Below are 24,661 nucleotides of genomic sequence, written 5' to 3'. Positions count from 1 at the left end.
TGGGAATCTCTGGGCACCTCACGATTCGATTTGAGTACGATTCAGAGGGCTGCGATGAGATTATAAAACAATTATCGATGCATCACTTATTTCAATACCGGATCCCTGGATGATTACTAAGCATTTCAGGGCGCCAACATGCCCAGCCCTATATTTATTACAGTGGGGAGAACAAGTATTTGATACACTGCTGATTTTGTAGGTTTTCCTACTTACAAAGCATGTAGAGGTCTGTTGTTTTGGTTAATGGTGTGTGTGTTCAGTAGACTGTAGTTTGTGTCGGATTATTGCTTCTATGAGTAGGCACATCGTGAGCAATGTATGAGCCATAGTCAAATTCCTATATGTATACATACACTGCTGATTTTGTAGGTTTTCCTACTTACAAAGCATGTAGAGGTCTGTCATTTTTATCATAGGTACACTTCAACTGTGAGAGATGGAATCTAAAACAAAAATCCAGAAAATCACATTGTATGATTTTTAAATAATTTGCATTTTATTTCATGATTAAGTATTTGATACGTCAGAAAAGCAGAACTTAATATTTGGTACAGAAACCTTTGTTTGCAATAACAGATCATAAGTTTTCTGTAGTTCTTGACCAGGTTTGCACACACTGCAGCAGGGATTTTGGCCCACTCCTCCATACAGACCTTCTCCAGATCCTTCAGGTTTCGGGGCTGTCGCTGGGCAATAAGGACTTTCAGCTCCCTTCAAAGATTTTCTATTGGGTTCAGGTCTGGAGACTGGCTAGGCCCCTCCAGGACCTTGAGATGCTTCTTATGGAGCCACTCCTTAGTTGCCCTGGCTGTGTGTTTCGGGTCGTTGGACGCTGAAAGACCCAGCCACGACGAATCTTCAATGCTCTTACTGAGGGAAGGAGGTTGTTGGCCAAGATCTCGCGATACATGGCCCCATCCATCCTCCCTCAATACGGTGCAGTCATCCTGTCCCCTTTGCAGAAAAGTATCCCCAAAGATTTTTATCCATGACAGCGTAGTGTGTTACTAATGGTTTTCTTCGAGACTGTGATCCCAGCTCTCTTCATGTCATTGACCAGGTCCTGCTGTGTAGTTCTGGGCTGATCCCTCACCTTCCTCAAGATCATTAATGCCCCACAAGTGAGATCTGGCATGGAGCCCCAGACCGAGGGAGATTGACCTTCATCTTGAACTTCTTCCATTTTCTAATAATTGCGCCAACAATTGTTGCCTTCTCACCAAGCTGCTTGCCTATTGTCCTGTAGCCCATCCCAGGCTTGTGCAGGTCTACAATTTTATCCCTGATGTCCTTACACAGCTCTCTGGTCTTGGCCATTGTGGAGAGGTTGGAGTCTGTTTGATTGAGTGTGTGGACAGGTGACTTTTATACAGGTAACGAGTTCAAACAGATGCAGTTAATACAGGTAATGAGTGGAGAACAGGAGGGCTTCTTAAAGAACTAACAGGTCTGAGAGACGGAATTCTTACTGGTTCGTAGGTGATCAAATATTTATGTCATGCAATAAATTGCAAATTAATTATTTAAAAATCATACAATGTGATTTTCTGGATTTTTGTTTTAGATTCTGTCTCTCATAGTTGAAATGTACCTATGATAAAAATGACAGACCTCTACATGCTTTGTAAGTAGGAAAACCTGCAAAATCAGCAGTGTATCAAATACTTGTTCTCCCCACTGTATAATAATATTTTTTTTTACATTCAGGATTCAGAATCTTCCACGTCCGCATCGCAATGCATCTAAGAATCAATTTTTTTTACCTAGCTGCCAGCCTGAACCGTTGATACAACGCAGGATGGATCCATGCTTATATGTTGTTGACGCCAAATTCTGACCCTACCATCTGAATGTTGTAGCTGAAATGAGTATTATGTAGCTGCAGTACCGGAGGCTGCAGTTTCAGGACCGCAATCTATGACCAGAACTGCATTTGTAGGACCCTTGTTTTCTTTGACACTGTGTGGTGATGGGGCTGTGGATAAGACACATGCCTTTGGTGTGAGAGACCCGGGTTCGAATCCACTGTGAGACACCAGTGTGTCCCTGAGCAAGAGACTTAACCCCTCGTTGCTCCAGAGGCGTGTGACCTCTGACACAAATAGCAATTGTAAGTCACTTTGGGTAAAAGCTAAATGAATAAATGTAAAAAAATAAATAAAAAAAAAGTAAATCCCAACTAGCTGGCCGGATAGCAATACTGCAGCTATATAATTTTGGCTGAAATCGAGACTCATCAGGCAATGTTTTTCCAACCTTGTTTTGTCCAATTTTGGTGAGCCTGTGTGAATTGTAGCCTCAGTTTCCTATGCTTAGTGGACAGGAGTAGCACCCAATATGGTCTTCTGCTGCTGTAGCCCATCTGCTTTAAGGTTTGATGTGTTGTGCGTTCAGAGATCTTATTCTTCATACCTTGGTTGTAACGAGTGCTTATTTGAGTTACTGTTGCCTTTCTGTAATCTCGAACCAGTCTGCCCATTCTCCTCTGATATCAACCAGGCGTTTTCGTGCCGGTCACTGGGTATTTTCTCTTTTTCAGACCATTCTCTGCAAACCCTAGAGTTGGCTATCCCTAGAGATCAGCAGTTTTTGAAATACTCAGACCAGCCCGTCTGGCACCAACAACCATGCCACAAAGTCTCTTGAATCCCCTTTCTTCCCCATTCTGACGCTCGTTTTGAACTTAAGTAAATTGTCTTGAACACTTCTACATGCCTAAATACATTGGGTTGCTGCCATGTGATTGGCTGATTGAACAGGTGTACCTAATAAAGTGGCCAGAGAGTGTATATTGTTCCTATTATTTACCCATAGTGTTACTACAGTTTAGTACCCTGTCCCCATGCTTCTTACTATCATGGCCACACAAGGTTAAAGGTACCCTGTGGAGTTTTTAGCCACTAGCAGTGCTATGGAGCAATGCTGAAGATTGCAGTGATCGAGAGTTGGCAGTGGTAACGCACCATGAAATGTGCCACCAAAGGCAGGGAAGAACACTGTCCACATGTAAACAATACAATATTTTAAATATTGAAACTTCAACTTTGCAGGAAATGAATATATTCAACACTTTTGTTAGTCCTCAAAGATGAACAGAATGCATTCATTGTGGTGAGAAAGACTGGATGTAATCCTAACATTTGTTTGTTTACAAGAAAACTCCACTGAGCACTTTTAAATGGGTCACTCACACTCTAAAAATGTACCTTCATTGGTGTGTTTGTGTGTCTAGTAGGTGGCAGTAAGCTGGTCCAGCAGCTCTGTGTATCAGGTCACTGCTCAGAACTGGTCTTTCAGGTGGAGTTCCAGCTCTCTGAGGTCAAGGTAAGTAATTTCTTTCATTCAGATAATCCGTTGTAGAGATGGAGGGTCTCTGGTCCAAACCCCACTGTGGCCACCATTCCTGTTTGCTGATAAATCTCCCTCTGGAATTCCATTTTCCAGACTGATACACAGTCCATCCAGTTTCTCCTTTGATTTCTGTATTATTTTCAAACAACTTTATCTCTGTATCCAGTATCCAGACATCAAAAACAACTCTAGCCCAAACCTCAGTCTCAAGAAGATTATATTGTCCACAATATTAGTAAAAACAGTAAACTCAACAGCTGTACTGATGAGCTCTGCACGCGATTTCAGAGAATATTTTTAAATTTAGACGTGTAAATGAAAAGGCATTAAAGCATGCACACACTTGTATGCTTTACTTTTGCACAATTTATTGTCTAAGCTTTTTGTCAAGCAGTGATCAATGGTGCTTTTTATTTTCATGTTTGGATCCAGCACATTTTAGATTTTCTTTTAGAGTGATCTAGTCTAGAAATATGTATACACATTTTTAGAGAGACAAAGGGCATGTTGAAAATGGTTCTGGTAGTTGACTTTGTTATTGGGAACTGATGCTGTTTCCTGCCAGCAGAGAGCGACAGAGGGCCATGTTCAGTGTTTCACTGGTGAGGTATAAAGTGCACAGTTTAGATTTTAGAAGCTCCTCAGACCTCAGCAGCAGCTGTCAGACATGCAAAACACTTAAACAAGGAAAAATCATGGTCAGGTCTTAAGTCATCCAATCGGACATTAGACCAAACTGCCTCAGAGGAAGAAACTGTCAGGTGGTTTTAGGTAAAGTCGTGTCCCTGGCAACAATAACATCTCTGGTTTAAATGTCATCTTTTCAGAATAAAAGCACTCTTCTAAAAGTGTTTTGTATTTTATGGTGTCTCACACTAAGTTAAAGCTCCGATTAGAAAACTATACATTTTAACATGTCTCATTTTATTCTTCATACACAAGTATAAAGAATAAATGAGCAGCTGTGGCTTAGAGGTAGAGCGGGTCGTCCACTAATCAGAAAGTTTGTGGTTTGAACCAAAGGTCCTCCAGTCTGCATGTTGAAGTGTCTTTGGGCAAGATATTGATCCCCAAGTTGCTCCTCATTGCAGTGCCATCGGTGTGATAGTGTGAATCAGAATGTTATACATAAACTGATGGAAGTGGCTGCTATACCGACTGCTCCTCAGATGGTGACTGTGTGTGTGTGAATGGGTGAATGTGACTTGTAGTGTAAAGCGCTTTGAGTGGTCGGAAGACTAGAAAGGCGCTATACAAGTACAGAAGAGCTGGGTATCCTTTTGAAATATTTTGATTCTTGTACTGATATGATGCCCATGTTTCAGAAGTGATAATAAAATGATCACTTTGACAAATAGAAATGTGATCTTGAAATAAAGTACAGGCTAAAACAACTTGAATTATGATTAAATCAGGTACAATATGTTATTCAAGATTATGAGTCTGACCAGACATTTAATACCAACTTTCAGTTGTTGCATGTATCAATATGTGGCTTATGAGGCTTGTTAGAGCCACACTTTGGGCCGTCACAGTTTAACTAAAATGATGGTTGACCCTCAACATCAGCCGATAAAAGTCAGCATTAATCATAATTTTATTGTAGGGTGAATCTGTATTGTGATCTGTAAACCAGCTTCATGTAGACCCAGCAGTCTTCTGGCTTTCATCCTAACTGGATTAACCATCAGAACAGCTGGTTTCATTGATACACTCCTGGCTCATGAAGTGTCATTAAACTGAAGTTTTGACTTGTTTTGATAAAGACATTAATTATTTGGCTGTGTATTGAGTCATTTTGTAAACACAATCTGTTCTAACCCTTTATTTTATTTTGATTAATACTTAGATTTTATATTGCAACATGATGTGAGCTAGTACAGCTTACAGTAACCTATAAAAGTGCCTTATTGGTGCAACTTGTAACCCTTGCAATACCATCCATAGATATGATTTATGCCCCCCCCACCCCTAAATATGGAACCCCTTTCTCCTTAACATGGCGATAGATGTTTAAAGGAATAGTTCAACATTTTGGGGAAACGTACTTACTTTCTTTCTTCCTGAGAATGAGATTTTTTGAGAAACCGTTGCCTGGCTCTTTCCAAAGTTTAAAAAATACACCTAGCAACAGCTCACTAATTAAGATGTTGTATCATGTTTGTTTAATCAGAACACAAACAGAAATATAAAGACCGCAGTTTGTGGATTTAGGGGCACTTATGTGTTGGAAAGACTCATAAGTTGCCACTTTATTAGGTACACCTTGCTAAAACTAATGCAGCCTCATACAACAGTAATGAATTGCCAACAGTGTGTATTTCTTGTTGACAAACAGCCGGTTGCAGTGACAATGAGCAGCTTCCTGAAGTCTTTTTGTCACTGTGTGGTTGAATAGCTGTTACTATATCTATGCTAATCTATACTAATGTTCTTTTTAATGTTTTTTCCCTTAATTTACCTACATGCACTGTGAATAAGCAGGTCTGTTTTTAAATGAGTAATGATGGTGTGTTTTGGCCTGTAGAATGGTGAGAGATCTGAGAGGACAATCAGTGATCTGAATGTGGTCATGGATGCCAGCGACCTGCAGAACTTCAGCAGTTTCCTATCTGGGTAAGAAACACTGCATATTGATGTTAAGCTGATCTGGGGGGAAAAATCATGCCCACTCCTCCTCCTTGAGGATGTTCTACCACATCATCTCCACTGATCCTGTTTGTGAGTTGTCGCATGCATGTGGAGTAAACCTTTTCTTCAGCAAAACTTTTTAGAGTGACCAACCTTTAGTTGTGCCATATAGACCTGCTCTATATGAAAATTGCCCTGAGATAACCTCTGTTACAATTTGGCGCTATATAAATAAAACTGAAACGAATATTGAGGTTTTTCAGATTTCTCAAGCTTATAATTTATTATAAGGATGATTAATTACTTGTTATAATCAACATTAATGAAATGTGTAAAAATGCATATCTATTCTGTTTAACAGACTTTTTTTCATTCATTTCTGATCTTTAATAAACTGCACCCTCACACTCCAATACATTCTAAAGGTGCACTCATATTTGTCTTGAGTTCAGTGAACCTGTTGTGATGTAATGTCCACTGAAGGTAATGCATAAATATTAAATGAGTGAATATTAAGCATGCAACATTTGCTCTGTGCATTTATTCCATCCTAATTAGGAGCAGTGGTCAGCTGTTGTGCATGCCCGGGGAGCAGTTAGGGGTTCAGGGCCTGAAACTAGAAGCATTGAGGCTGTTAGAGCAGCAGGTTGATGCCCATGGTTTCGGAAGCGCAAATTCAATTATCATATATGGCTACACATTCTGATATCCATATGTGTATTTTCACGGGGGTGAAGCAGAGCTGAGCGGCCACTCAGTTTGTAATTTATTTACACTATGTGTCTGTTCAGTCCAACTCTTTCACTTAATATTGGATATTATTTCTGTGAGGATGAAGCTGTCTGTTTAGTTCTACTCTAGTGTTTATTAAAGTAGAAGAAGATGTCAAACAGTGTTGTCCAGCTGATCTTCCTTACTCATGTATCCCACACACAACAAGCCTTTCTCACAGCCGTTTGACTTGTCAAACACAGGTGTAACTCATTACATTCACAACGGCTGCATTCCATTTAGGTGTGCTGACTTACTGGCACACCTGCCTGTAAATGGAGCACAGCCATCATAAATATTAGTTACACCTGTTCTTTTTCTGTTGTGACTGTTCAAAATCTGGGCTGTTGATATTTACTCAGCAATGTCTAAACTAATGAGCTTTGGTCATTATTTCTTTCCGACCAGGTGCTTATTTGATGTTTTTTCCCCCCAGCTTTTTCCAGTTTTATTCAACTGAAAAAAGATGTATATTATGTCAGAAACAAACAAGCCCACAACACGAGAGCTGGTTAAAAAAATAAATAAATAAAAAATTGTATATATGTAAATATTAAAAATTAAGGGATGAAAACTAAATAAATCAATGCAATGAGAGACACAAGTTAAAAATTAAATAATTATAATAGTACAAAACAAGATAAATAAGGACAGGATTAGAAAAGATCAATTCAGGGGGTTTCATCAAATATTTTTCTGTAATCATGTAAGAACCTGCTGCTTTTTTAAAATGGAGTTAAATTAAATTTTTCAATATTTTCTCAGAGTGAATAAAGAATTTCCTCATAACATGAAAACATTTACGACATGGTTTAGAGATTTGTTACTGATATTGTCATAACAAATTTAAATATTTAAGAATAAAACAGCGAATGACATTAGTGGTATTGAACAAATGAGAATTTACATCAGACCAAAATCTTATTGTTCCACACTGAAAGAATAAATGTCCACAAAAAGAACAAGAGTTATCACCATCCAACCTACCAGGTGCTTTTTAACCTTCCGGATCTTGTCTATTAAATCACAGTAAAAGAGGGGCCAGAGAATTCAGCTGAAACATTTTTTTTAACCCAAGCAGACAGACATAATCTAATTCTGAGCAGTTTTTATTTTTTTATTTTTTTTATTAACAAACTATGAATTTAGTTGGAATTGGAAATCACCAGTATTAACATCATATGTCAACAAGAATCTATGTAATTATGCATACAATGAACAGAACAGTAATTTAGTGTGTAGTCCCTCTTTAATGTTTGGAAGAACAGAGTAAAACCGTTGTTATGTTATTTGTTATTATTTGTCTTTAACATTGTAGCTGCTCTTTTCTAATTCCCCCCAAAATGTATTCATAACGAGCTATTTAAAAAAAAAAAAAGAGTAAGATAATGTCACCATCGATGTTGAATCTTTCAAGAGAATCACTGCAGCGAAAAATCAATACATTTTCCAGTCATGCTGTCGCATCCAGTGGCCTTCGCTTGTGTCAGTACTGGTTATTTTTTAAATAACCAGAACTGACAATACACGATTGGCATGTGTTTTGGCATGCAACAAAGCAGTTTGCCTTGAATTTCTGGTGAACTCCAGTCTCACGCTTGCTGACACTATTCATCAGGAGCACCTGCTTTGTTCTTAACTCCTATTACTTCTAAGTGAAGCTCTCTCATTGTGTTAATATACACTAAATGTGTTTAAGGTGTTGTGTTAATGTACTCTGGTGCATTTTCTGTCCTGATAACCACAGTCTGCCAGAAAGTGGATCAGCACCACTGAGCAATAGTCTGATTTGCCCTATATCTGAGGCCAAACCACATCTGGATTGTATGGTCCAGTCTGCAGAATCTGGCAAAAAACGGATGGAAAAATACTGGAGATAATGATTCTGACACACTGCTGCCTTCTCCAAGTCTGTCTGTGTGTGTGAGAGAGAGAGAGAGAGACAGAAAGAAAGAAAGAGAAAGTCAGTCATAGTTTTACAGTTCAAATCAGACCAATGTTCTTTGTTAAATCAAGCTGCTAAAGGTAAATACTGACACTGATTTTTATTTTTTATTTAGCATTTACATTTATTAATTTAGCTGACGCCGTTATCCAACTAGCAACAAGGGGTTAAGTATCTTGCTCAGGGACACATTGTGTCGTAGTGTGGATTTGAATCCCGGTCTCTCTTGCCAAAGGCATGTGTCTTATCCACTGGCCCATCACCACCCCAGCAGGTAGCAGACACGTCGTTTCCACATCTGCCCTCAGTCTCTCTGACGTGGTTTCTTTGTTAGTATTCAAAGTAACACGGTGTCTGCACAAGCTGTGTAAAAGCAGCAAGTCAGTTCAGCTTCAGTCCTCTGTCAGAATCACTGTAGTTACATGTGTAAGACTGAAGAAAATAGACTTGAAGCCCAAATGTTTATGTTGCCTGTTTTCCACTTACTATTTAAGCCGGAATATTAAAAACAGTGAATTGTCTAAATGACATCAACTTAAAGGTGAATTTTGCTGTATTACCACACAGTATAGGTGATCACAGATAGTAGGAAGGTATTGGAAAATGTACTGTGCACATCGTTTTCTCATGTAAACAGCCTATAAAAAATTGTAGACTTGGTCTCACTTTTATCAAACTGTTCATCAGTTGAAAACTATCTGCAAGTGACTAAGATGTGGAAATCCTGTTGAGGCAGTGCATTGTGGGATGGGCTTAGAGGATTCAAGGCAGACTGGATTATGTCAAGCTTCCTTATGAACATCTGCCATTAAAACAGAGCTTTGCTGTTGTCTTGAGGGGATCCAAGCCAACTCATCCATGAACTGTTTTGACTCCCAGCCTGCAGTTGAAGAAACACTGATCCAGGCTGTCAGGTTTCTGAAGTACAGTTTGTGTTTCCTGGTCTAAGCCAGGCTGATAATATGAGGCCAAACAGTGCAGCAGCAGGAGATATCAGTCAGCTCTGAAGCTAAAAGGGAGATTTACAGCATACATTTGTGTATTTTGGACTGTGTAAACTAGTTTTCCTGTGTAGTCATAAAAAAAATGGATTTCAGATTTAAAGATGACTGACTCTGATTTGTTTTTTGTGTGGATACGGCTAAACATTGAATTATTTAAATGACATGGGGTTCTTAAAATCAAAGTATTCATCTTCTGGGGAACATGAACGTGATCAGTACATTTTATGGTCTATCCATAGATAGTTGGAAAAACATCTGAGCCAATCTGAGCTTTGTTAGGCATGATGAGGACTAGATTTCATCCTCCTTTGTCAGAATCACAAAAACTTGATGAGCTGGTCGCAGCCATACAGGTTGTTGTAACACAACTCACAGAAATAAATAAATAAATATACATTTTATATCAAAATATTTGTTTGATAGACACGACAAAGGTTAAGTTAACTGTTCTACCACCCACACAGCTTTTTTGTCAACTTAAAACCACACTGGTAGTTAAATTTACTGGGTAGGTCTGATTTATGAGGGTAAAAAGTTTAAGGAGTGAACAGACCCATCTTCAGGGGACCATGAACATCCAAAGCAAAAATGATAGTAATTTGGTCAGTATTTGTTAAGATATCCAGGCCCAGTTTGTCTTCAAGAGATGTCGATCAATGCGTTTTATTCTACATTCAAATTACTCTTTGAAACTTGGAATAAATAAAACTTTCGATCTGCAGTGATCTGTCCAAATTCAAAATTCACTCATTCAGGACTAAATCAGTTCAATACAACAATATCAAACTAAGGATCAGTCTCTCTCTCTTTTTATTTTTGGGAGTGCTTCATTATATGGGAGGGTGCTGCCATGTTTCCATCAGCTCTGTGTGGAATAACAGTCATCTGGAAACTTCACCCGGCTGCCGTCTAGCCCCGGGCCCCCATGGAAAACTCTGGAAAGCCTTTCACAGATTGTCCCAGGCTCACTCAGACAGAGTGAACCAGACAAAACAAATATTTAAGTGATCTTGCTATTGTGTTGTACAGCATATTGTATATAAGTAAGAACCTTTTTTTGTAAGTGATGTTTTACAGTTTTGTGGTGGGTGGCCAGGATTTACTCTACTTTTTTTGTATGAGAGGTAGAACATTTGGAGATGCAACAAGGTTATGCTTTTTGAGTGTATTACCTATAGAAACTTTCTAAAGAAGCTTTTATTCTTAATTTTTGTCACCATTAAGTTCGTTCATTGAGAAACATTTCTTAAGCCTCCATAATGTTGGAATAATGCGACAAAAGTTGTTCAAATTTAACCCTCTGCAGGGAAGACCGACTCTTTTGGTAATTGTGCTTTATATTAAAATAGCAGATTGTCCCAGATAGCATAACTGAATAATAATGAGTCACTTGTTTAAAGTTCTTGTGTTTATCATTGAGTGAAAAGCAAATTCTTGATTACAAAGTGTTCCCATCTTCTATAAGTTGCTTAAAGTGCATCTGAAGTTAAAGGTTCAGTGTGTAAGTTTTAGTGGCATGTAGTGGTGAGGATTGCAACCAAATTGCTCAGTCACCTCTCCCCCCTCCCTTTGCAAGTGCGTAGGAGAAGCTACGGTGGCCGACACGTTCATGTGCTGAATAATATTTGTGCACCTCCATTTGTCCAAATTTCGCGTATCTTTTTACTTCTAATGAACCAAATGACGACGACTTCTTCGTCATTCGTATGTATTCAACGTAGTGACGAAACGCTCTCTGTAGAGTAGTAGTAAGGGTGGACCTAGGGTGTATGTAGATAGAAATGGCTCTAAGGTAATAAAAACATTTAGGTTCATTATGTAAGGTATTTATACACCACTGAAAACAAGTTATATTAAGTTATGTATATTATATTGCATTTCTGTCAATCTGTCCTCCTAAATATTACACACTGGACCTTTAAGTTCAGATGGATTGTCATTAAAAGTTTGTACAGATATTAATTCATGACCCTGACCCTGACCTTTCCTCTAGTGCGACCCACCGTTGGAAATGTTAATTTGTCCAGTAATTTGGTTTATGACCAAATACCTGCAAAACTAATGATACTCCCATCAACCTCAACTTCATTTTACAGTTTGTCCTTTTCCAATACTGTACAATTGTTACCTTTTTTGGAAGTCTCTCATTTGCTTAATTTTGCCATCCATTTTTCAGTTCAATGATGTCACGTTTTTGTTATGGATATTTTGATAAACCTTTACTGATTGATCATTCAAATCATCAACTTTGAGGGCACAGAACTATCCATCCATCCATCGTCAACTGCTTACTAACTAATAAATATAAAATCCCTAACACATTTTTTAATGATATTTTCAATATCGTTTCAGGGTGGAGGAGAGCAGGGATCTTCTGCTGTTCTTCAGAACTCTCAGGACTTTCTCAGATAGATGTGACGACCGGCGTAGAACCTTCCAACACTTCCAGGTAAGTGAAGACAAACCTGCACCAAAATGGACTTCTAACTGGCAAACTCGCCTTTACATGCCGGCTTTCCATGGTAGTGTTGAATTATTTTAACATGTGAAAAGTATTTGTTCCTCACAATGAATACGGAGGACTGACTGTATTTGGCCAGTTCATTCCTTTCCTCTGACACAGTGTGTTTAACATGACTTATCAGTTTTTCGAAACATGACATGAACGTATTTTGGCCCAGTGGGGTTGCTGCAGGTTTTCTTAATTATTTGTACAGTATATACATCTAGAAACACACATTTTAAACTTTTTTCTCAATGATATCTCTGTATCATTTGTGGGTGACAAGACGCATCAGTCCATCCTGAGTTCTTTCAGTGGGGAGACCAGATGTTCCATCAGTCAGTGTGAGTGCAGGCAGACCTAAAATAGGAACTTCTGCTTGTCCACTACTGGTTTCACCCTCATCCATCAGTTGAGGAGCCTGGTTGTCTTGTCCCATTTAGAAGAAGGGACTGGCTTTAGGTTTTACATTTCAAAAAGTAAAATTCTTACACTGACTTTGCATTGGCAACCTCATCAGCCACTGTTCCACCCACAGGACTCTAGCATTATGTGCAACTTTGACTTATTTTTGGTTATTGTACTTATTTTCAAAAAGAACACCTTTGTTGGATGATTATACAACTGAAGCCTTAAAACATGGTGTCTCACTACCTTCATGGATTTGGGCTTCCAAACCAAAATATGAAAATCGGTATCAATGCTGTTCTTCTGGAGAATTTGGGGGAAACTTTGGAAATTTGTAAGCACACAGATACAGTAGCTGGATGGACGGCTGGATGAATGGTTGGACATATAGATACTATAGATATTAGGGATGGGTCATGATTTTCAAAATGTTGAATAGTTAAAATATTAAATATGTTTATGTGACTATTGTCTTGTCTTAAAAAATATGTTTTCCTTTGTTTTTACCGGTAGTAATGCTTCACTACCAGGCATCGGTAAAATGCGTGTGGCAGGTTCACGTTGGGTACAGCGCTGTGAGATGGGCTAGATGCTCAGGTTGCAGCCTAATAGTGTTAAGGTCATGTATTGTGTTCGGTGCTGCAAATGAAATAAAGACCACAACATCTCGCTAACATCCTTCATCAGCAGAGAGGTTTTAGACTGCATTTTTAGTACAGTGTGAGGCCAGACTTAGCCTGCGTATGTGGGTTTTCTTCTGTAGTCCCTGTTACAGAGAATATTGTAAAAAAGATGGTTGACAGTTCTACATCAACATCTACAATGAATAAGATACCATGACACCTCCAAAAAACACCACTTATACAGGAGCTATTGTTTGTAAACTATTTAGAGTAGAAACATGAAGGCTAATGCAGCGGGTGTGAAATAGTGTGGGCATGGTAAATGTCAGGGTGGGACTTTATTGAAGAGGTAGCAGTAAAATGTCAAATAGTTAATCAAGCTGCAGAAGCAATATGGAACCTATTCTCCTGTTTACTTGGAGAATGTAATGTTCTGCCAAGTTGGCCGGGCTGAAGGAGGATTAACCCACATTTTCCATACTGGCCTGCATGCTCTAAACTCTTATTTTGCTTTACTTGCATTTTCTTTAGTGTTATTATGGAAAAATGTAATTCCCATTGTAACCACTCTGCTGTAATGTGTGCAGTGCCGTGAATGCTTATTTCCATGCTTTAATGACACACAGACATGAACATATATTTAAAGGAAAAAACAAATAAAGATTTAAATCACAAAGAATTCACATACAATCCTGGCCAGGAATCTTAACATTTTTGTTGGTGGTAGACCACAACGTTAGCCAGCCAGTCACTGCAGCACTACAGATGATTGTTGGCTACATAGCAGTTACAAACTGCAGACATTTACAAGCATGTGGCCAATCACTGATTGGCATTTCTCCATTGAGGACATACAGTATTAGTGTTAAATGTCCCTGCTGCACAAACATGCACATACTCTACAGTCAGCTGTGGGGATAGTGTTTTTGTTGTACTAATTGTGTGGTTTAAAGATATGGTGATATCAGTTTCAGCACTTTGCAAAGACCAAAATCTATAGCTCTAATGATATTCTTATGGGTCATATATGTATTTGAGAGTTTTAAACATTTAAAAACAATATATTGGTCAATATTTGCCTTTTTGATTTAATATAAACATTTTGGTAAGTAATTATGACATGTACTGAGGTGGACATTTTACAGTTTAAAAATAAACTCTGCCGTGAACTCTGGTGAACAAGCAGTGTAACGAAGACAAGGTTTCAAAATATTCTAACATTAGAGGTTTTGCCCTCAGTGCAGTTTAGGCTAAATATTAAAAACGCTTTGCCTTACATATTAAACTGACTCCAACAATGATTCCAAACACATTTTTAATTAAAAAAGTTTAACTTTATTACAATATCATGTCACATACACATCTTCCTGTACACCACTGTCTTATTCACATCAGTAATCATTTCTAAAGTATTTTTTATTACTGGAAGCGAAGAGTTAGGGACACAAGCAAGACATTTTAAAAGCAGACAAAATAAAAAGGAGTAACTTTCACATTACTATAGTTCATAGATACATCTCTCCCCAGTTCACTTCAACTGGAGTCTATAAATTAAAAAAAACAAAGTAAAGCTAAGTCACAAAATGCTTAAGAAAGCCTGCATTTGGACAAGTCTGGCCATAGACTTATGTAGAGGCATTTTAATGCAGTGATAAAAATTAAATCACTTCACACAATGGCAGATGAAAATCCCACAGTGTTGTTTATTTTTCTGAGCGAACACTCAGTGAGTCATTTACAGACTATTCCTGCTGGCACACCAGGACAATCTAATGTTTATCAGCTGTCTGTGTCAGCTGGGATCAATAGTCTGACAAGCAAGACATCTCAAAGGAACAGACAATTAATTTAATGAGAAATTTTAACAATGCTCACAGGCTATTTTCCTTTTTCTGTTTTTTGTCATGTAATAATCTTGCTTGTAAGACACTGTCCCTCCTATTCTCATCAAGACTAAATTATTAACTACAAAAAATACAGATTGGAATGTGCTTTACCCAAAAACATCTATAATCATGGTCTGTTTCTTAAACTAACATTTAATTTCAGTGGTGACAGTATGTCAACTTCTGTTTTTAAAACTTTTATTATTTTTGCAACGTGTTAGTCTCAAAGCCAGCCAAAATCTCACAAACTAACTTTGTCTACAATTTTAGTGTGGAAATTTTAAATGAAGCATGCAAAAGCATTAATACACATAATCAATAACCGCACTTTTGTTCAAATGAAATTCCAGATGACCCATAATGTGCATGATAAAAACTGTGATCTGGCTTAGCAAGGCAAGAGAAACATGTGGGTCATTTTAAAAGCACCTGTTAGACATTTTACTTGATGTCATATTCTAAAACATTTTGTTGTTAATTTCATGTAAAACCTCAAAATTAGAGATTTTACACTAATACAAGTTTTAGATTATCTTTTTTCTTTAGTATTTATAGTTGTAGCAAGAAAATGCTTGAATTCACTTCAGTGTGTGTGAAAAAATTTTCCTGTTGTGTTTTAAACTAATAGGTACAGGAAGTTAGAAACAAGCCTGTTGGCTTGTGACTGCATGTGTGTTGGTTCAATGTCACAAGCAGCTTGTGTAGCGTCATTCATCAAGGTATAGTATCAGATCAAAATGAAACAATAAATTGGACTGTCATAGATGTGTTTGAAGCTTCTCCACTCATTCAAGGCATTGCATCAGTTATACTGGCATTATGTAAGGACATTAAGAAGGCTATGGTGTCTTTTGAACAGGTGGCCTAAATTTATTTGTCACTTACAGTCCCATTGTCAATGCTTCAGTGTGCTTCAAACAAAGTGTATGTCAAAAGCTTTGGACAGTTGTTGTTGTCTGAAACAGAAATCTTACGAACCCTGCCTACGTGTGAAAGTAGGTGGGGTTTGAACTTCTTTGTCAAGCTCTTCCATCATTTTTCTTGGGAACATCTGAGTATAACACATGATTCAAAAGACAGAGTTGTTGGAGAGACATGAGGGAGGTAATGTGATGCAGCTACAAGGCGGCAATGACTGCAGGCTTTTCAGTTAGGATATTCATAACAAGAAGAAGCACTGATTTTAGACGCATATTGAGGTCATACTACTTCTCAGGTAGATTTGCACCAATTCATGTGACTATGACTCAACAACAACAACTCTCATGTGCATCTTTCTGCTGCTATTTAAATGTCTGGTACTCCCTACGAGTCAGTACAACAGAAGAAGGCCAGAGTAGAGAAACTCCTTCAATTCTACACTTTCAGTCCAGTGAATGGTGTCATTTTGACCTGACAATGTCACAAGCTGTTTGTAGGTTAGGTAAGTAAAAACATTGACATTGTTATCCCCACCATGGGACCAGCACCTCAAAATCTATAATGTCATGGTATTGCCCAGCACTCTGTTGTGAAAGAACTTCTCCATCAGCAACAAAGGGGCTACAGTAAAGTTTGTGCCTCCTCAGCGATACCGTCCGACAGGTAGTACCTTCATACAGGTAAAGCTGTCGGGGTACTTAGACAGCACCACAGGGTTGCCGTCCATACGGACCTCACTGAGGCTCGGGCGTAGGTAGTAGGTATCATTGGACCTGCAGAAGGTGTTGATGTTGACCTCAGTGATGTTGTTGTTCTGGAGGAAATAGAAACAGTATCAAAAGTGTAACGGATAATAAAATCTTAGCGGGTAGAGACAGAATCTTCAGGATCAGGTGAAAAGTTTTTATTAAAATCTTAGTAAATTCTAGCAAAAAAATGAATGAATGTGATCCGTAAACCAAGAACCACTTGCACAGCAACTGGTGGGTGTCAGTAGTTTCTGAAGTCAATTTATATGTGTATATTTTAGCAGTAAAATTTACTAACCTGAAGATGTAAGATCCTAACACTGTCTGGGATGTGTGGAACAGCTTCCAGCTGGTTATTTGCCAGGAACAGGTTGACCAGCTTGGTCATTTTCTGTTGGGGAAACAAATTCACACCATGGAGACTCAATAGATTTAACAGTTGTTAGTTTTCCTTTCACTGTGTGGTAAATGAAGTTTACTTACTGAAAATATACACAGCATACCTGGCCATAAACCAGATTTTCTTTGGGAATAGCAAAGTTGTGACTATGACTTAGGAATGCACTATAAAAAAAATCATATTTACATTATTTTGACATATTACAATTTTCATTTTCACTGGAAAAAAATCATAATGAAGTTGACATTTGTTGGAGTCTGTTCCAAACAAACATGTTTTCTCACATCTGGAGGACACGATTTGTGGGCCTTGGTATCTCTGCAGCACTACAATACCTAGGTTTTGTTAGCTTCTGCGATTTGCATATGCCACTTGGCCAAATTTAATTTTGATAATACCTGGATTAACTGTGCAGCCCTACTATAAATTAAATGGATCCATTAACATTTTGGAAAATGTGCTTTTTTGTTTTCTCTTTGTGATTGAGTTGAAAAGATTAATATGAATCGTATGTCTGTACATTCAGTAAGAAGCTGGAGTCAGGATGTGGTTAGCTTAGAATAAAAACTCACTAAGACCACTAATTAACACGCTGTATCTTGTCTCTTTAATGCACATACAAACAGATATGTGGTTTTAGGGGGAGTTAGGATCTGCAACTATTTCTTGTTCAACAACAGCCAGGTTTAGTGACAGCTTCCTGAAGTCTTGTCGACACATTGAGGTTGCCATTGTGCCAGTACAGAGACCATAACCAAAAGCCATGCTATAGCTTGAGCTGCTGCACAGAAAAACTGGGCGGATGGATATACTGTCAAGAAATAGTTCCAACATGTAACTCCCCTAAACTCCACAATTCTCATCTTGCTCTTGGAAGAAAGGTAATGCGCTTATTTCCCAAAATGTTACTGTTGACTTATCATTGAACTAACTAATATAGGTCTTTGAAAGTTCTGACTCCATCAAAGCTTTCCTGTAATGGTTGTCTGTAATATGTCTTATAGTCACCTGAAGTGTTGTTGCATAATATCCTGTAGTACATTGTAATTGAAATTTACAGGACACAGTACAAGATGGGGACAGCCTGTAATCATTATCAGAGCTCTTGACAGTTTCATCATTTAAGCCTTTGTTCATCCGTTTGTATCTCTCTGAAGATAACTTGGCAACAAATAGTCCCCTTAATTTTTTTTAAGTCTTCCCATCAGAATGGGATACTCCTAATTGAAAAAGTTGGGAGAGTTGATGATTGGTGTGTACCTTGAAAGCATTGGCTTTGACGCCCTTGGTTTTGAGGAGGTTGTAGTTTGCGTTGAAGGATGTGAGTTTGGCAGGGAGCATAGGAAGTTTGACCAGTTTGTTCTCAGCCAGAGATAATTCCTCCAGAAGGGTTAGCTTAGAGAATGCCCCGTCTTCAATCTCTGAGATCAGGTTTCCCGTCAGGTCAATCCTCTTCAGGGTCACTGTTGATTAGATGGGGATAAAAAACTGTTATTACAGTTGTAGCCAGTGAGTCTGAACAGCTAATTTAAAACACTGATGTTTCTCATTGGGGTCAGGGTTTCCCCTAGGATATTGTTTAGCAGTGGTGCAAATCGCCACATCCATGACAAATTGAACTCCTTGTATCTAATTTTCCCCCTGAACATTTTCCTTTTTCCCAAAATTGTGATGTTCTACTTTAATTTATTACTGAGAAGTAAATGTATAATCATTGATGTCACTGTCACCTGTTGAGCTGAATCTTACAAATTATGATTGAACTCTTAAAGTGGAATACTTTCAGATAACATTACAATGTGTCTTATATGTTGCCATCATCAGGAGTGAAGCTGAACTGATTTTGTCGTCATAAGTTGATATGAGTTACTCAGTGGTGGTGACTTTGAAGGTCCTTCAACCTGGCAAACAAGGCTAAGCATATTATGAACCAGACCCCAACATCACCAAACCATAACCCATCAACAGAAGCTGATATCTTTGGTGTATTTGTCATGTTAAATTCTGCTGTCAGAACTCATCACAGGACACCTGTCATATGTCTTAGATGCATGGTGAGCTAATGGAACGTCAGAAGCAGCTAGTCATCTTGTTTTTGAAGGTAAATCCCGCAGAAAATGTTATTTTTACCCTACTTACCCATACCGTTGCTACACTGATGACATGCACCTATACTTCCCAGTGATTTTACTTTTGCATGTCCATAAAGTCCTGACTTTTAGTTCCAAATTTGGGGTAAACACCAAAAACACTGAATCCTACATTTTCCATAATGCAATAGATGGTGTCTTTTCATCAGACCCCTCCCAACATGGAAAACTCCAACATCTTTCAAACTCCACAACTCCAGGGGCCTATGTTACAAACCAGGATTTGAGGTTAACTCAAAGCTGTTCACTTCTTCTTCACTTCGGGGTACACTGACATGGTAACTTATGCTGAACAGCTAACTGTTAAAGATAAGAGATTAACGCTTTAAATGCACCTGCCTACTGACCAATCAATTCTCTTGTAAAACGGCATCACCTTTCTTTAACGATCCCTCAGAATGTTTTATAAGCTATATATTTGTTTTTGTTTTTTTTTCTTTGCTCCCAAGCCCATTTCACATACCCATGTCACAGCTGTTTAAAGAAATGGTTTAATTTTTCTGTTTTATGTTAGGGAAATTATTAGGAGCAGATATTCTTTTTCAAATGGAGTTTTATATGACCTTGTTTATTATAACCTTAGGTTACATTTCTTTATTTTATTATAGAGACTGGACATTTACTGCCCCACCTTTTCCTATTTGGGTGCAGGTAATGTGGTGAGTTTTCAGTTAATGCTGGTAACTGAAGCCGTGGTTAAGATACAGTCTTTCCACCAACTATTTGAGTCCTTTTTATGGCATGAATAGATTTTTCGTTTTGTTGTTATATGAAGTTAATTTAGAACAATTTTTGGAAAATTTATGATTTTTTTCAAGTAAGACGGTAAGATTTTTTTCAAAGTGAGTTGAACAACCACTTATTCAGTGCCACTGGCTTTTAATGTTGAAAAGCTGAAAGAATGAGGATAAAATTGTCATACATGCCATAAGAATAACCACACCCGTTACCTAAGCAATATATGAATTTAATGGAATCACTAATTTAATTTTATTCAGATGATGGGGCAGTGATATTAAAAGCCTGTTAACCTACGCATTCACACAGTCATGATATTCTTCCTGTATTTGGCAGCTGCAACTGTGTTGCTTTTAACCTAGATTATGTGTTTAACTTCTTCATATTTGTCTAATAGTAATGTAGTAGTTTAGGTAGGCTTAATGCCATAAATTGGTAGTCGCCATGAATGAGCTGTGATCACATCACTATGACACCATCACAAGTCAAGCAAACAGCAACTGTTTTCACAGGTTGACTCGAACCAACCATGACTAGTTAACTGAACCTGTAAAAGTAGTGTAATGCTCCTTTTAACACAATTGACTTTCTCTACATAATGAAATGCAGTATAAAATATCTAATCAAAGAATCTGGCAAAGCATTCACCTCCAACTTACCAATTTCAGCAAAGTCTTTAGTGCTGATCTTTTTGATCTTGTTGAAACGGGCATACAGGTAGGCTGTCTCTTTAGGCAGGGTGGGAACACTGGTCATGTCTGGACTGACCTCCTCACAGTATACTGAACCAGTCAGACACACACACAGTAGGCAGGTGGGCAGGTCTGCAACACACAGGCACCACACAAACATCAAGCCGTCTTCAGAATAATCGTCTATGGTCTTGTTTACGTTTATTTTAACCATTTCTCTAACACTATTGTCGATTTAATTGTTTAGCCTATAAAATGTCATGACAATTTCATTAAGCCCAAGGTTATGTGTTCAAATGTCTTGTTTTGTATGATCAAAGGAAATTGCGTTCATCTTGTAAGACAAAAAAAGCAGAAAATCGTACGATTTGTGATGTAAGAAGTAGGTATCAAAATAGTACCATTTTAATGCTTTTATGACTCACACATTCACTACTATAACTCTTTATGTGGGAGTCAATCATCCCTAGCTCACCTTTAGCTAACTCACAATGCAAGACTACTAACTAGCACTAAGCAGAGATAATAATCTTCGCTGTACTGGACTCTCTACGCTGTTTATCAGTGAAATATAAAATTGATTCTTTTTGTTTGGTTTTAAAGGCATACATGGACTCACACCAGCTTACATCTCCAATCCCCACAGTTCCTTTCCCAGTACTTCCCAGTATTTTGCAGTATTTAAATCTGCATGCTTTTTTGGCTTTTCTGACCCACAATCCTCTGCACAGCATGAGGAGCAAGTGGATCAAAGTTCAAGGCAAAATGTTATGATAAAATAGTATGTCCCAGTTGTATGAATACTGCATGCAATGGTACATACTTAGTAAGGGCAGCTGCAGCATGCAGGAAAAATAAAAACAATGCCATTTGGAATGCAGCAAAGGTAAACAGATTTTACTCTTACCAGAGACATCTCCTTCTGGGATTGGGCTGTCATCAGGTTCATCAGCAAGAGGCAGCGCCCTCTGCAGGAGAAAACATGGTCTGTTCATATACGGGCCAGTTCACTGGCTAGAGCAAAACATTTACCCTGCCAGGGTTAGTAGGTCAGTTTTGGAAATATGCCATTGCTAACACATAGCACTGTGTCAAATTTGATACAGTTTGGTGGAAACTAACAGAAGAAATATCTGTACTACATTCTGGTTGATTCAGCCTGGAGTTGGTTTGATAACACTAATACTGAGGTAAAATACAAAATTAATTGTGCTGGTAAACAAGGTGCTTTGGTTTTGGTTAGGTTTGATTAAATGGTTGAACTAAAGAAAAAGAGAGACACCAACCGTTGTACAGTTTTCTCTCACAGCCACAGGCATGTAGACCGGGATAAACCCACAGTTTTATTTGGAGTATGCTATTTACACACTGATGGTGATTGTGGCGATTAGTACCAGTAATCGTAAACAGTGAAGGTGATAACTGAATGTGTGAAAGTAAGAATTGGAGAACAAGAAATTTAGTCTAATAGAGATACTTTTGGGGCTAATAAACTACAGCTAAGTGGGCATGCAGACCGTAAATACCATTGTTTAAAAGTGGTGTTTTGTTTTAAAAAAAAACAAAACAGAAAACAACAACACAAGAGTCTGTGTTGGTACGGGCATATTGCTTGAAGTACATCTGAGAAGAGGAAATACGGCCTCAGTTTCAGTAACAGATCCATGAATTCAAAGGTTTATTAACAGCAAAACAATGTTTAGCATGTAATAGTACTATGACCAGAATTTTTCAACTCTGGTAAGTTATCATCCAGGTGACCAGTAGAATTACACGTTACAAGTCATCTACTAGAAATGTGTGCTTGGATGTATTGGATTGGCGAATGCTGTACATTGTTGGATGATGTTTTCGCAACTTTTTTGCTGGTTGATTCGGCCAGAGACTCAGTATCTGGCCCCCCTGTTTGCCAACACAGTGGTCTGATGGAAATTAATGAGGAGGCTGCAGTTTGTCACACAATTCTGCTGTTTGTCTGTTCCACTCAGGGCCCTCATTATCAAACATCTAACGTTGATGGCCAGGATATATTGGCTGGCAGAGCTTTCTGTAGCAGTCCGCATAATATTCCACAGCTGGCTTCCTGGTGAGAACTGACCACAGCCTTAACTGCTGTGGTGTAGATGATTCTAGTTATTGTTGCAGTGTTGAAGAAATTGTTTAATCTTTATTTTGTGGTGATGACTTTAACTGTTGTCGTGAGCTGCTGGCTCCAATGTCTGATATCTGGTCAATACATCTTTTCAGAAGTGTCTTTGTAGTCACATCGGTCCATGACAGGGCTTTGTTTGTTTGATTTGTGCATTCTTAGCCCCTGACCCCAGAAGCCATTAGACCTTTTGAGCTTGTGATATATTTCATCCTTCAGCCTGAGGATTTTTGGACCTCTGAATGGTCTGGCACTGACAGAGTCTTGTATAAAAAAACTGGTACTTAATTAAATTTTTAGTTAGAGACATTTTTCCTCTCACTTTCCCTTTTATTTTCTGGATTGTTAGTGGGTTTTTCACTTTCTGCAAGTGTTTCCCAAAGGACGAACCAGACCAGACTTTGGTTTTGGTTTGTCCAAATATTTCTTAGAGGTTAGTGTGGTTTATTCTGGGTTTGGTTTGTCAGATGGAAGAAGACTTTAGACACTGCAAGGTGGGTGGGTGTGGGTGGAGGTGGGTGGGTGTGGGTGGGGGTGGGTGGATGTGGGTGGGTGGGTGTGTGTATGTAAACTGTGAACTGAATGAATTATTATCTCTTGGAGGAGGACGGTGAAGTCGAGTGCTAACAGTTTGACAGATTCTGTTGTCTGCAAGTTGGAGAAAACAAATTAGTTGACTAAACATTGAAGTGTAATATCAGTTTTTAGAATAATGTGCATGCATATTTGATTTTGAATATTGCAAACTATTATCTATCTATCAACTACTATCTTATATCTTATGTTGGATCTGTTTGAATCATCACATCTTTTTAATCTTATCTGCTAGCAGACATTTCCCTGATAAGAGAAAATTTGTCTGGTCTGACCAAAATCTTGGTAGTGTCTCTGTGCTCAATTTTAATGTATCAAAAGTAGAATGTTTGTTTTTAATTTAATGGTGTTTGTGGTAAATGTATCCTTATCACTTTTAAGTATTATGTTAATGTGACAACCAACCAAATGTAAGGATTGTCTTCTGAAGTCATGCTGTAAATAAAAGGCAAAAACAACTGTTTACTTGTGACAATGGACTACTTGTGGAAAAATGTGCATACATAATATATATAAATGCAATTGCCAGAGTTTTTAAAGAGAATATATTTTGGTAGAGAAGCATCATGTAAGTAATAAAGTTCTTACCCTAGCCCTCCTTGATTTCAAAATGTCACTGTGGTCACGCACGTATCCATTCAGCTCCCTGACAGGTAGAGATCCCAGTATCAACTGTGAGTCCTGGTCAAACTTCCTGGCCGAGGCTGCCACCAGCCACGGCACCAGTATACAGGTGAATAAGAAAGCCTTCATGCTGTCCAAAGCAGTGTGACGCCGACACACCAGCTCTCCTTAAATCTTAAGTTTTGGGTCAGCAGCTGCACTCTACTATGAGCCCCTGTTGGGATGTCTCAAATGACTGTATTTAAAGGCTGGACCAGTAGCTTCCAGCAGACTCTTAAAGCAGAGTTTATAGAGGAGAGCACTTAACCCTTCCCTGACCACCCACTAGTGAGAGAGAGAGAGAGAGACACACACATACAGGATGCACAGAGAGAGGCAGACACGCCAAAAAAGGCTCATATGATAAAAGTCAAAGAGAGAATAAAGTGTCAATTGTTTCTGTTATGTGCCTTAAATGTGTACAGGAAAAAATATGCACAGCTAAAACTGCAGAGAAAGCAGAAAAATTGAAAGTTGACA

General features: G+C 38.3%; 2 protein-coding genes across 4 annotated transcripts in view; one reads left to right on the top strand and one right to left on the bottom strand.

The window, feature by feature from the left end:
- The window catches only part of LOC119885596 (centromere protein P), a 109,418-nt gene that overhangs the window by 2,563 nt on the left and 82,194 nt on the right, over window positions 1-24,661 (top strand). For 2 of the 3 annotated variants that reach the window (XM_038695698.1, XM_038695697.1), the window contains exons 4-6: window positions 3,236-3,327; window positions 5,882-5,970; window positions 12,058-12,154. In XM_038695698.1, the coding sequence (XP_038551626.1) occupies window positions 3,236-3,327; window positions 5,882-5,970; window positions 12,058-12,154 (278 nt within the window). The remainder of the gene's footprint in view (window positions 1-3,235; window positions 3,328-5,881; window positions 5,971-12,057; window positions 12,155-24,661) is intronic. The other variant, XM_038695699.1, reaches the window with a different exon arrangement.
- On the bottom strand, window positions 14,544-24,370 carry ogna (osteoglycin, paralog a). The gene is made up of 6 exons (XM_038695700.1): window positions 24,107-24,370; window positions 21,683-21,743; window positions 20,743-20,907; window positions 18,456-18,658; window positions 17,094-17,186; window positions 14,544-16,860 (listed from the first exon to the last, which is right to left on the bottom strand). The coding sequence occupies exons 1-6, from the start codon at window positions 24,269-24,271 to the stop codon at window positions 16,690-16,692; spliced, it is 858 nt and encodes a 285-aa protein (XP_038551628.1). The 5' UTR covers window positions 24,272-24,370; the 3' UTR covers window positions 14,544-16,689.

This window comes from Micropterus salmoides, unplaced genomic scaffold, assembly GCF_014851395.1.
Source record: "Micropterus salmoides isolate LMB-PRFRI ecotype aquatic unplaced genomic scaffold, ASM1485139v1 Ms_hic_scaffold_4, whole genome shotgun sequence".
In the NCBI taxonomy this organism is placed as follows: Eukaryota; Metazoa; Chordata; class Actinopteri; order Centrarchiformes; family Centrarchidae; genus Micropterus; species Micropterus salmoides.
This window is presented reverse-complemented; position numbering and strand designations above follow the sequence as displayed.

Excerpts from the sequence above, each read along its gene's own strand:
- ogna (XM_038695700.1), bottom strand. The coding sequence starts at position 24,271 with ATGAAGGCTTTCTTATTCACCTGTATACTGGTGCCGTGGCTGGTGGCA. Across the intron at positions 18,659-20,742 it reads TAAAGACTTTGCTGAAATTG|TGACCCTGAAGAGGATTGAC; the intron begins GTAAGTTGGAGG and ends TCTAATCAACAG. Across the intron at positions 17,187-18,455 it reads TCAAAGCCAATGCTTTCAAG|AAAATGACCAAGCTGGTCAA; the intron begins GTACACACCAAT and ends TTTCCCCAACAG.